Raw genomic sequence first — 12442 nt, 5'->3', positions numbered from 1 at the left:
AGTTTATCGTTCGTTTGCTTTCCACCCTCTCTCCGATTCGTAAATCCTTTTCTACGCGATAAAACGAATCGGTAGAAAACGATATTGCGTGAGAGAACCGTAAAAAGCGTTAGAGCGGATTGGCGTGTCTGTACGGTCGGGACGATATTTTTTTTCTGGCTTTTCTTTTTTCTTTTCTTTTTTTTTTTTCTGTCCATGGACGTCCCTTTGTTCGCGGATAGTTTTTCGTCGCTGATCGAGTTTTCGTCGCCGATTCGAGCACTGCGGGTAGGGCCATGCAACAAGAACATCGCAAATCGAATTAAACGAGTCAACCATAAACCATAAACGAAGTAGACAAGAATATATCTTGCGAAGACTGTGGAACGTAGCAAGGTTCCCTTGTAACAGTTCAGCCAACCAAACAGCTGTGACGAGCTATAAAAACGTAGGTTAGTAGGCCATCCGTGTGGGGTGTGTGTAAGTGTGTGTTACGTATGTTTTTATATATGTATGTACGTATGCACGCGTCGCTCTTTTTCTCCATGTGTGTTACTGTTTCGTGTGTGAGAGTGATACGTGGTATATGCATATATATCTGTATGCAAACGTGTACGTGTATGTGCCAATATGCCCCTTGCTGCCAACATAAATATCCGCGAACCGTGATGCCTATGTGTCTCTTGGTGCACGTTTTTCCAGTCACCCGTCGAGAGACATTCCTCGAGATTTCGATGCGTGTACGAAATACTCTGATTTACGCTTCTCTGTACACGGAGGAACACGCGCGTCTATACGTATGTACATGCGTTGCGCGACCGATCTCGTTTGACGAACATCACGAACATCACGAACGCGACACCGGTTCCAAAACGAAAAAAAAAAAAAAAAAATAGGAAGAAAGAGACCGCCGGTGAACACTTACACATTTCGCGGCCGGGCTCGAACAATGCTAACGAACGATGAATATTCACGGACGAATATTTATTAATCCGTCTCGCGTCGTTCCGTATTGTTCTTTCGTTGAATTTCACGTGGAACGCGAGCGTATAAATATTTCGGCGAGGACGTTGGTACACACGCGCGCACACACGTAGATCGGATAATCGCGAAACAAACAATCGGAAACAAGCGGCATAGTTGGATGAACGGCGCGCTCGAAAAGCTGATTCGTTCTGATGATGTGTTTGGTACCGGGCGCGGGCTTGACACGATCGATCGATCCTGGTTGCTCTTTCGTCCCAGGAGAAACGAACGATCGATCGATCGGATCGTGCGCGCGACGATCGTGTTCTCGCGGTGAGAACAGCCGAGTTCCGCGGTGAACAGTGTGAAAGAAAAAGTGGGGGTGGGTGGTGGGGGTGGGGTTGTGGGGGTACACGCGTCGGTACACGCACGAACGAAGAAGAGGAAGAGTCAGAAAGAAATGAACGAACGGCTGTCGATGTGAGTTCTGTATGAGAGTTCGAGAATTCAAACTGTACCATCAACACTTCGGACACGGAGCTGATGCTGAGGACATACATGGTGACGCCGACCTCCACTGGTGGACCTGTAATCAACAAAACCATCCGGCCTTGGTCGCTCTGATTATCCGCTAGTTTCTAAGTTATCGTACATGTGACAGGTACACACTGTACGTAGTTACAACGGTTAGAATTCGTGTGTTACCTCTGATTCACGGCATCATAGCAAAGCATCGTTCATTTTGCAACGTGAAAGAAGCGAATAGAACGATTCCCGACTACGTTCGAAATTGAAATTCCACCTAGAATGTTAGAATATCAACTAGCTCGTTATCGTTCGCAATGATACCGAGGTAAATGTTGCTTCGGGATAGTTATTAGCGCGAATCAGGGGTAAAATGCAAGCGTACAAGTCGAAGAGAGCTCGCACCCTGCACGGAACCAAATCAACAGCACTCGTCGGCCACGTTGCTTTCCAAGCTAGAAGAATTACTCACACTTGACTTGTTATTATATATATATATATATATATATAATGTTTGTTATATATGTATATATACATATAGTATGTATACACACACCCATCACAGTCACGTGGTGAGCAAGGTGACTTTACCTTACTCGACTTTTGTTTCACTTCCTTTCATGTTCTTTTGTTACGTTTCCTTTCTTTCTTTTTTTTTTCCTTTTTTTTCTTCGTTCTCGTTACTCTTCCCTTTTATACATTTTTCGTTTCTTGTTTTGCGGCGTTGTTAACCGAATCATTCTAATTACATTGCACCAGCTATATCGCTTCTGCTTCGCGTATCTCGGAAGCATTCGTGTTTATCTCCGGTTGCTGTCTTTTTTTTTTTTATTCTTTCTTTGCCTCCTTCGCTTTAATCCCGTCCTTTATCTGTCTACCCCCTAAGCCCCCCCTTCCCCCCGAGCGATACGTCGATTCTTTTTTCGTCCCAGACTTTCAACGCTGGTTATTCAACCGTGTTCGCCCTCTCTTTCGAGCCGTATTTCCAACCCTCGAGCTAAGAAACGGGATGATACTCGGTGAACACTCGCTGTCATTGTCACTGCGATCGTCGATTCCGGACGAAGAACTTGTGTGCGATTAAAAAGACAATTACGTCGCAATTTCACATCTCTTTCTTTTTTCGCTTCTTTTTTTTTTTTGTTTTGTTTGATTTTACTCGTTTTTTTTTTTTGTTTCGTTTTTTCCTTTACTCGTGATTTTAGTCAGCTATCGGACGGACGTTTGTGGACGTCGTTTCAAGAATCGTGGAAAAAAAAGTCGGGGTCTTTCGTGTTTGAGAACGAACGTGTGATACGTGCGGTGTCAGACACAAGGGGGGTGGGGGTGGGGGGTTGGTGAAAGGTAGAAAGTGTGATGGTGAACGGTGGTGGTGGGCGGGGGTTTCGAGAGGGGGGCGGCGGCGGCGGGGGCAGAATGGGGCAACAGGGGTTCAAATCGGGCGGAATAAAATATAGAATAACAATAATTGTAAGTGATGGCAGGCGGGCAGCCCATCTTAGCAACCGCGGCATAGCAGCTAGCGTCTAAAAAATGGTCTAAACGGGAAATGGTTCGTGCGTATGTAATATATATATATAATATATATATCCAAAATTGAACAAGATACTATTCTTCTACTTAGAGAGGAAACAAAAGTGTTCGTTCGTTTGTTTGTTTTTTTTTTTTGTCGCTTCGTTACAAGAGCAGACCACGCTTCAGACAGCTTAAAGGCTAAAAAAAGTAACAAGCAGGAGACATAGTGAGTAATAACTTGGTCTACACTCGGAAAAAAAACGTAAGATCAGAAACGATTCAGGCCGTTCAGAATATGTGTGTGTATGTATAAAATACGTATGCAAAGAACAGTTATAGTAACTGAGACAAATTGGTCATCGGAAATATTCGACGAGAAGGAAGAGTGAAAAAAAAAAGAAAAGAAAAATACAAGATAGAACGTTCTGTGCCTTCTAGAAACTATGCGTGTAATACAGATACAAACCATTCAACCGGACTACGATTCACGGGCCCAGACCACTATCACGAGCTGTTCTCTATCTACGATTATAGAATTCGATCCTTTTTTTTTTTCTGAGTGTAGCCTACTTGGCGGTTGCGAGCACTTTCATTGTTTCACACACGCGAAATAGTACTTTGTCCATTTTTGGTTCGGTGTCGTTTTCTTGTTTTGTGTTTCTATTCGTGGCATCTCGCCACTACGGTGTATAACTCGTATTCTTCTTGTGTCGCTGTGTTCCACATGCACGCGCACAATTACTCTAACATTGACACGAATCGCTACTATGGTAACTAGATTGACTTACTGATGCACAGTATCAAAAGCTTAGTAATACCTTGATTACAAAAGAAAATTAGAATCAGTTTCGTTTCGTACGTGACGAAGTTGCAATGGTAAGCCATGGCTGTCGCTCGAATCGTTTGCTTGTACTACTTAATCGCGCACTTATCGCGTACGCTATTCTGTCTGGGATATGTTTGTTTGCGCTAAACGTAGAGTTTATTAGAGTACGTTGACTGCATTGTTTAAATATGGAAAGTAAAGTTGGTTAAATTTGTGTCGTATTTTGTTCATTCCGGTACTACAACTGGAAACGAACGAATGAGGGTGATGTCCGACTGTTTACAAACCAAGGGAAACACAGCTATACTGCCTGTATTTTGGTTTTTCGACAAATAAAATAAAATAAAAAAAAAATTTCTAGAACAAACAACCGTTAAAAAAGCAATAAACGATGGCTTAACTATTATCCGACGGTTTTTATTGGATGAACCTAATAAAAAAAGAAAAAAATATATATATAAAACGATTCGAAACGATTCTATTTCGAAGCACAAATATTCGTTTCGGCAAAAAAAAAAAAAAAAAAAAGAGAAATGAAACAAAAGTTAATTTGAACTTCTTATCATCTCCTATGTTGTGCGAACGAGACAGATCGATGACCAAAGAAGAAAAAAAAACAAGAAGGAAAAGTAAAGAAAAAACAGAGAAAGAGAAAGAAATAAAATTTCTAATAAAAATTTCGCGAACCGTCGTAGCGTCGCGTCGATTGGCGTTTCGATGCAGCGTGTCAAGGAATTGGACACCGAGTCAAGCGGAAGTCTGATCGTAATCGTGTTACACGATTGTCGCAGCGGTTCCAGGCGTTCTCGCGAAACGAAGAGCAGATCAAAGGAGCACACAGCTCGAGGCGATGCGGTTCTGTGCACGGCAACCGAACTAATTTCATCGACGAGAAGCGCCAATCGGCCCCCGACACGTACGACGGGACATCGAGCAAGAGAGAAAGAGAGAGAGAGAGAGAGAGAGAGAGAGAAAGAGAGAGAGAGAGAGAGAGAGAGAGAGAGCGGTTGAGCGAACGAATTGGCGACGAACGGTTTGTCCTATCCAAGACCCGAGGGACTCCGATTCCTCCTCCTTTTCCCTCCGCGATAGAACCAGATTAAACCTACGAATTTCCTGCGGTCGGACTGCAATTAATCGATTATCTTCTGCGCTCGGCGACTCGGGTCTTCGATCGATCGATCACGGCGACGACGTTATTGCGCGACACGGCGATCCCCAATCCGGAGAACCAATCCGGAAAATTGTATTTAAAACTTCAAAGGGCGATTCACGCGATCTCTCTCGAATCACGAAAGTTAGTTCCAGCTCTCGTTCTCTCCGTGAACGCGCGAAAGAAAGGTATCAGCGCGAGATGGCGACGGGGGTTGAACTTTTTGGCGAATCGTTATACGCGACAGCGACAAGGAAACACGAAAGACGGAGCTCCAGGGAGAGAATCTGTGCATTCCATCTGTGCGCGTGCATGCATCCGGTGTGAGTGTGTCTGCGAGTGTGCATTCGTAATGTTCGTTGTTTCGTGTTACGCTTCGGAGAGCAATCCCTTTTGTCGTGTGCGTGGCGTGTATTCGTTTACTCGTGTACGTGGCACTGGATTCGTACGTTTTGTGTCTGTTTCTCTGTGTCTGTGCATGGTGTGTCGGTATAATATGTACATGAAAGATCGTGGCTAGAACGATTGACGGCAATCGTTGTTTCAAATACACGGGCACTAAAAAAGAGAAGTGGTTGCTCGGGCAAAATGGGGTGGGGGATGTTTTAACCGAACGATCGAAATGATTAGTAATCGATTGTCAGCGTTAATGACTGAGTAAGACCTAGAGGTATAGTACCATTTTCACTTCGGATAGCGAGCTGATACTCAAGACGTACATGGTGACGCCCACCTCGACAGGAGGACCTGAAATCGAAGGTTAGTCAGACTGAGTCGGCCGTTTCCGGCCGCGGACAAGTTACACGATGGGATGACTATGGTTTTTTTTTTTTTTTTTGTTCACTGATCGTTAAATTATTATTTTTATCATTCTCATTACGGTATCTAAATACGTATGTATGTATGGTATACTTTTTTTTTTTTGGTATTTTTTCTTTTTTTTTTCGTTTCGTTTCGTGAATTATTATTATTATTATTTTTTTCTTTTTTTTTGCTGTGAGTGTGGAATGTCATGGGTATTGAGTGGTATCGCTACGTCGGATGGATCGCTGAAAGTGGTAATTACTCTCGATTAGAGGACCACCAGGATCATCGTTTCTCGATACGTGTGCTTGGTTATCTCCTTTAGAGCTTCGTTGATACTTTGGACGCGGTGCTGAAACGTTGATCGAATTTCGATGTCTTTTGTGGCCGGAATAGCAGCTTCCAGAAAAGAAAGAACCTGTCGACTGAATGGCTCGATTGTCAGACCGGTTCTCCTACAAACATAAGATTTTCGTCTAGCGATCTGGCCGATTCTTTCTTTCTTTACACCTAAAAGTCGCCCGAGTCAGAAACTTTCGTAGAACACCGAATATTCTTTCTACGTGTTTATACGAGCTCGTTCTTGCTTCACGTTACGGGGTAAACTTTGTCGAGAAATTCGCGTTGCGTCACTGTGAAGTTTTGATAGTTTAACGAAAACATAATACATAATTTAACATATGCTCGATGCCCAAACGAACGAAATCGTTCGAGTGTTATTTTCGAATAATTTCGAAATTGTTCGGATGATTTTACGACGAAGACCGTAAGGTTTTCATTAGAAAATCGCAGAGGGGAAAGTTCGAACTGAAGAATGAGAGAGTGAGAAGTAAGAGCGAAGAAGGTTGGCAGACATTTTCGCGATAAAGTTGACTCGTAAACAACGGCTTTGCCAGCGGCATCGCGCGCTGCTTCGATATATCTTCATTTCCATTTCTGGGATGTTTTTAAAACCCTGTAGCCGGTGAACGTCCCATATGGGACACATATTTCACAATGACGGGTCAGCGTACACGTTGCAAACCCGTGGTATCGGGTTAATTGAAATGCGTTGGTATGGCTTACTACTCCAAGCCAATCGCCCATGAGAACGTGTTAAAAAAAAAAAAAAAAAATAAAGAGAGAGAGAAAGGGGGAGAAAAAAAACAAGAGACAGATGGGGAAAAATGCAAAAACGCCGAGGTATCGCCGAGAACGAATTTCCAACGAAAAATATCGATCTTGCTGATACTAGTTATACGCGTTCTGTTTTCTTCTGTGTCTTTCTTTGTAATTACACCTGAGCGCTCGACGTTTTCTTCGTAGTTTCATCGCGCAGCTTTGAAAGATCGTATCTCAACGATAAGTAAGAAGAGACTTCGACCAAGTAAGCGTAAAAACTTATTCCCTTCACTTTTCTATTCGAGTCTCAAGATTTATTTCCTAGGGCTTTTTCTAGGGGCTTTCCCGCTTGACAACGAGATCTATTCTCGCTTCTCGCTATTTCCTCAAGAGTTTCCCTGAAACTGTCGGCTCGTTTTCAAACAATAGCGAGTTTGCTTACGAGTAGAGCACTTTGTACATCGATTTTAGATTCTGTTACATCTTTCTTTGACAGCCTGGTACACTGTTTCACAATTTGCCCTACCTGTTATCCACCTCTACTCGTTATCATCTCTAAATCGACGGTATTCGATATCAGCCTCTCGACTCATCTCAATATCCTATCCTTATATTAAGTCGCTCGCAAGACCGAGTATTCCCGGAACCGATACACCGTTTCATCGAGGATACTCCGCGTCGCAACATTGTTACAGCTAACAACGAATCTTTACGCCCTCCATCGATCAGTGGTTTAACGAACACCCAAGGGCGCATCGTTGCACCAGAGTCCTTGAACTATATTGAATTACGTAGCCACTCATCGATCGAATTGTTTGCTCGCTCATATACACGAGCTCGTCGTAGCGACGCGATGTTTAAGAAAACCAAGCGAGCGAGAGAGAGAGAGAGACGAGAGAAGAAATAAAGAGGAGAAGACAGAAGAACGTAAGCGCGGATCGTGTTTTCTCGTCACGTATCTCCGTCATTTTTACGTAAAGTTTGGCCAGAATGGAAGAGAATCGCGTGCCGGGAAGTTTCACCGTGCTGCGGAGAATATCGGATGAAGGTCGGTCTGAGTGGAAAGGAGTCATGGGGAAGTTTATTTATCCCCGTAGCGGATGCAGGATATATCCCGTTTGCCCATCCGTAATGTCCGTGATAGAGCGCGGCGCGCCATTTAAATTTTAAATGTTAAAACCTAGGTATTCCACGGGCCAAGTAAATCCAGACCGTGTGGAGGCGGCCTTCGTCCAACGAACGCGCGAGGATCTCGACGATTCGGCATCGGGTTTGGCCGCCGTCGCGTCGGAAACCGATACGATTCGTGGCGTTCGAGGGCTTTGGAGAGTGCGCTAAAAATAAAAGGTGGCCTATTGAAAATTCTCGCCGGGATTTATAGGCATTTTTGCCGGGTCGGCGATAAATTCGGTAAGGTATAATACATTCTATCGGATCTCACATCGCCGGACGAGCCACGAATGAAAATTCCGCCGATCGGCCGCTTGTTTACGACGCGACTCGTGTTTACCCAACTCCGTTCCGCGTCGCGGGTCATTTTCATATAATGGTATTTCTTCCCGCTGCCTTTCGTAAATGGGAATTCCCCGGGGAATGTACGTTCGTCGGATATATTCCTCCAGCTAGGAAGCTGGAGGATCCACACGGAAGGGTGTTCTAAAAGTAACCTTAGAGCACAGCCAAGAGGATCGATCGTCACGAGGCAAAACAAGAGAACCGATAGGGAGCTGTTTCACGGAGTAATTCGCACGGTCGGCACACTTTTCCATTGCGCTGGGATCCGGCGGCATTGTCTCCCCGCGGGAAAAGAGCAAGAAACCGCAATTGTGGCACGCCTCCGTGGGTCACCGTGGCTCGCGGCCAGCATCAGGAGTCGCTCCTGGAACTGTCCCAGCCGTAGGATCGGCCCCAGGAATGAAAATGAACGCGCACGTTCGAACTGCCGGCGAATAAGTAAAGAGCGTGTTGCTGTTTACTGTTTTTCCCCTACTCTAGACACGTCCGCCGTAGGCAGCCGCCGCTCGTCTAGCGAAATTTTCCATCAGAATTCCCTTCAACGATCCTCGTTAGCCACGATTTCGCCGCCAACATCTCTCTCCTCTTTCATTTCCTATTCCCCTTCGGCGAACCTGCGGATTTCAGATCCGATCTCCAATCGCCAAATACCCCACCTGCTTCACGATGCTTTTCATCGTGAAATCAACTTGACTGGCTGAGCAGTGTTTCTACCAGATTGTTTAACGAACAACGAACAATTTGATCCTGGATGACGTCGCGAAAGCGACTCGACGAGTCGGTTTACGGTTGTTTGCAACGACCGAGATAACTGTGAACAATTGCTTCAATCTCCGTTTGGGAGCTAATTGCTCCGGTGTTGAAACGATCTCGGTTGGCCAGCGATTGCCTGACTAACTCGAGTGTTGTTAGCTGACAATTAGCGAGTAATTGTTCAGCTGATTTGAATTCAAACCGTCAAACACCTAACGTGCGACGCTTCTCTAAAAACTCCAATTGATTTTCAAATGGCCCGAGAGTCTGAGCTCGTTCGAATTCAGCGAATTATTCGATGAAATTGAATTGACGCGTGTAGCGAGTCACTCCGATTCACGGAGCAACTTTTACTCGTGATTCGACGAGGAAGCGTGACACGCGGTCGCGCGGTTACGCGGTCACGAGCAGAATCGCGAGACCACGAAACCGGAAATCCGAGAACGGGCCGCTTTAAACGAGCGTGCACGCCGGCGAGGAGAAGACGGGCTGACCGAATCTGAACGTTGAATCAACGTTGAAATTGTAATCGAAGGTGAAGAACTGTGTGGATGGTCGGAGCATGGTCGGAGCGGAGAGATGCCGTTAACGGTAACCCGTGGCAACCCGCGCCGCGTCCCAGCATCGATCCAAGTTTTATCGAAGCGCTCCAGCCCCGCCCTGCCTCCACGGGGCCGGCCGAAAATTCGACTTTATCGCGGGAATTGAAAACCGACCGATCCGGGATTTTGCGGGAATCGCGAACGCCCGCGATCCCACTATTTCGCTTTCAGCGTAAACAAATTTCACCTGTCGGTTTCTTTGACGTCTCGTCTGAACGACGCTTCCGAGAATACTCCCTTCCGAAACGATTTACGTTTTAACCTCTTGCGTTGGAATGACGTGCCACGTCGAGAATTTTTTCTCCCAAATTGCAACATTTTCTCAGTTTTAAGTATATTTAAATGTAGCCCAGGCAGAACAAATACGATCAGTTTATTATCTCTTAAATAATTTCAGTTTCATAAGTAATGTTTATTATCTCTGTAATAATTTCTATCCAGTGTCATTATACTGACGAGTTCAAAAGTAAAGGAAAGCGACGAATTATTGTGCACGGTTCGGTCACTCGTTATGGTCCGCGAACCAGTTGCCAGCGCAAGGGGTTGGAGATATCGCGTACTTTTCTTTTCTTCGTCAACCTCATCGCTCTGAAACTATACTGTTTAATCCTGTTCTTCGAACTTGTTGCAATTTGGTAAACGGAAAGATTTTTAGTGCTTTGAAGAATGGCCTAATGTGAGATGGCAATAAAAACATGATTGGATTAAATACGACCATAATGTGACAGAATCACGAGCATTTGTCTCTTGTCTAGAACCGTGGAAGGAAATTAATCTGTAGTTCCATGATTGATTTCTGACAACATCCTATTTCACAATTCTAAAGATTGCCAAACTTTAAAAATTCCGTGGAATGAAAACGAGCGAAACGAAGTTCAATTTGTCAGTCGATAAAATGGTGGCACGACTCTACTTAAGCGATATCTATTATCTCAGTCTTTTTCCAAGAAACATCACATTTGTCAAAAGTACATTGAAGTTGTTTATCAGCGAAGCAATGAATGACTCGCGCAGAGAAACAGCGAGTTGTATCGGTTGTCGGTTGAGGATCGAGTGCGACCGACGAACGATGGATTTTTCATCCTCCCCCGTGTTCGTATCCGGGGGGAGCTTTTCCACCACACGGAAAGAAGTACACGTTCATGAGAGGTTGCTCCCCATTGTTCCGAATATTCTTTTCTGTATCGTTCGCGACGAAAGAGTAAGCGGCGTCAAAAATATTTCCCCGAAGCGTTTCTCTACCCCTTTCCCGTTCTCGTCGTGCTTCTATCCCTTTGTCACGTACCGATCAACGTTTCCGGACCGTGTTCGTTCGTTATCCTGACGTTTTCACGGAGTTTGTCGATTCGCGCGCTCGTGTCCTATTCGCTAAAAACACGTCTCTTGTGTCTGAGAGCCCGATTTCTCGATTTAATTTGAACTTTATCCTTCGCTGCTTAATTCTCACTCCCGCCCTCTTCGGCCGTTTGCCTTGTTTTATCATCGAAGCCACCGTTTCAGCACCGCCGTCTAGCAAATTCGCTTTTCATCGCAAATTTCATTTGAATCCAAGCACACGTTGTTGCAATCTTCGTCCGATGTTCGCAGCGAACCAAGAAGTCTGTGCCTCGTAGCGAATCGAAATTTCACTCGAAGATTATTTTGTTCAGAGTTTATCTGTTCATTGTTAACACGCTAGCTCGTTGAACGATGATAACTTGGTTCGCTGGAGAACAGACACTCGATACGCCCAGTCCGTGCAACGACTATCAGAGATGCGACGAGTAAGCAGGTATATATGCGAAAGTAATCGAACATCGTAGGCAAAACCTGATTTCTCTATGGTTAGGTCGTTAGGTTCGTTAAGTCGGTAGGGTAAGCGATAATTAGTCTGGCGGCGGCGTTAGTCGCGTCGGTTGTTGTTTCGGTGATTGCGGTTTTGCGCACGATATATCGACGCTACCCACAGAGAGTGGTCGAATGATCAGACTATCGATAGGCAGGAGAAAGAAAAAAAAAAAAAGGAAAAGAGACGACGTCGTATCCCCTACTCACCTCCGTAGTTCGGCCTTACTCTTTTATCGTAACTGACGGAGAACGAGTCCAATATCGCGGAGATGTTGACGTCATTCAGCATACTGCCTCCGCCGGTTCTGCAATATAAAAAGGATAACGATTTTTGAGAGAAGTTGCGGGCACGGGAACGCGCGCACAAACACACACATACACACGCGCGCGCTACGGGGCTAAAGAAGTTCCAAAGCGGGTATGAAACTGATGGCACGAGACCAGCGTGTAGAACGCCGCGGCTCGGGCGAAATACTTTTAATATGACTGACGTGCCGCGAGTTACGATACAGAAGAGGGGAAAAAAAGGGGTACAAAGTCTGATGTTTAAGCCACGTTGAGGATATTAAAGTTTCATCCGCTACGACGAACTTTGAAAGAAAAAAAAAAGAATAAAAAAAGAGAATTTTACAGCCCTCTGTACGCGTGCTTTCCGCACGTACTGCGTTTTAATTATGAAAGAGCGATGCGACTACTATAAATTTAGGACGCGGCAAACTTCTCTCTCTCTCTCTCTCTCTTTCTTGTATCCTTCTTTCTTTCCCAGCGTCCCCAGCAGCGTCGAGCTCGTGTTTATTTTCTGTTATATTCTTCCACCTTTTCTCCCGAATTTTCTTCTTTCCTTCTTTCCTCTTGTAAACGCTCGCGAATTTTTAT

The 12442-nt window shown here is 44.9% G+C and overlaps 2 protein-coding genes across 12 annotated transcripts in view; one reads left to right on the top strand and one right to left on the bottom strand.

Annotated features, from left to right (window-relative positions):
- LOC122529233 overlaps positions 1-12442 on the top strand; it is a 132613-nt gene that overhangs the window by 36010 nt on the left and 84161 nt on the right. The gene's annotated exons all lie outside the window — the stretch shown is intronic.
- LOC122529227 (gamma-aminobutyric acid receptor subunit beta) overlaps positions 1-12442 on the bottom strand; it is an 83795-nt gene that overhangs the window by 22868 nt on the left and 48485 nt on the right. For 6 of the 10 annotated variants that reach the window (XM_043655108.1, XM_043655110.1, XM_043655111.1 and 3 more), the window contains exons 2-3: positions 11774-11871; positions 5644-5711 (exon numbers count right to left, since the gene is read on the bottom strand). In XM_043655108.1, coding sequence (XP_043511043.1) covers positions 5644-5711; positions 11774-11871 — 166 coding nt within the window. Of the gene's footprint in view, positions 1-1463; positions 1532-5643; positions 5712-11773; positions 11872-12442 lie in introns of all 10 variants that reach the window. The other 4 variants (XM_043655109.1, XM_043655113.1, XM_043655115.1 and 1 more) reach the window with 1 other exon arrangement.

This window comes from Frieseomelitta varia, unplaced genomic scaffold (genome assembly GCF_011392965.1).
Source record: "Frieseomelitta varia isolate USP_RPSP 00005682 unplaced genomic scaffold, Fvar_1.2 scaffold_281, whole genome shotgun sequence".
NCBI classification, from domain to species: domain Eukaryota; kingdom Metazoa; phylum Arthropoda; class Insecta; order Hymenoptera; family Apidae; genus Frieseomelitta; species Frieseomelitta varia.
The sequence above is the reverse complement of the archived record's forward strand: the minus strand, read 5'-3'. Positions and strand labels throughout refer to the sequence as shown.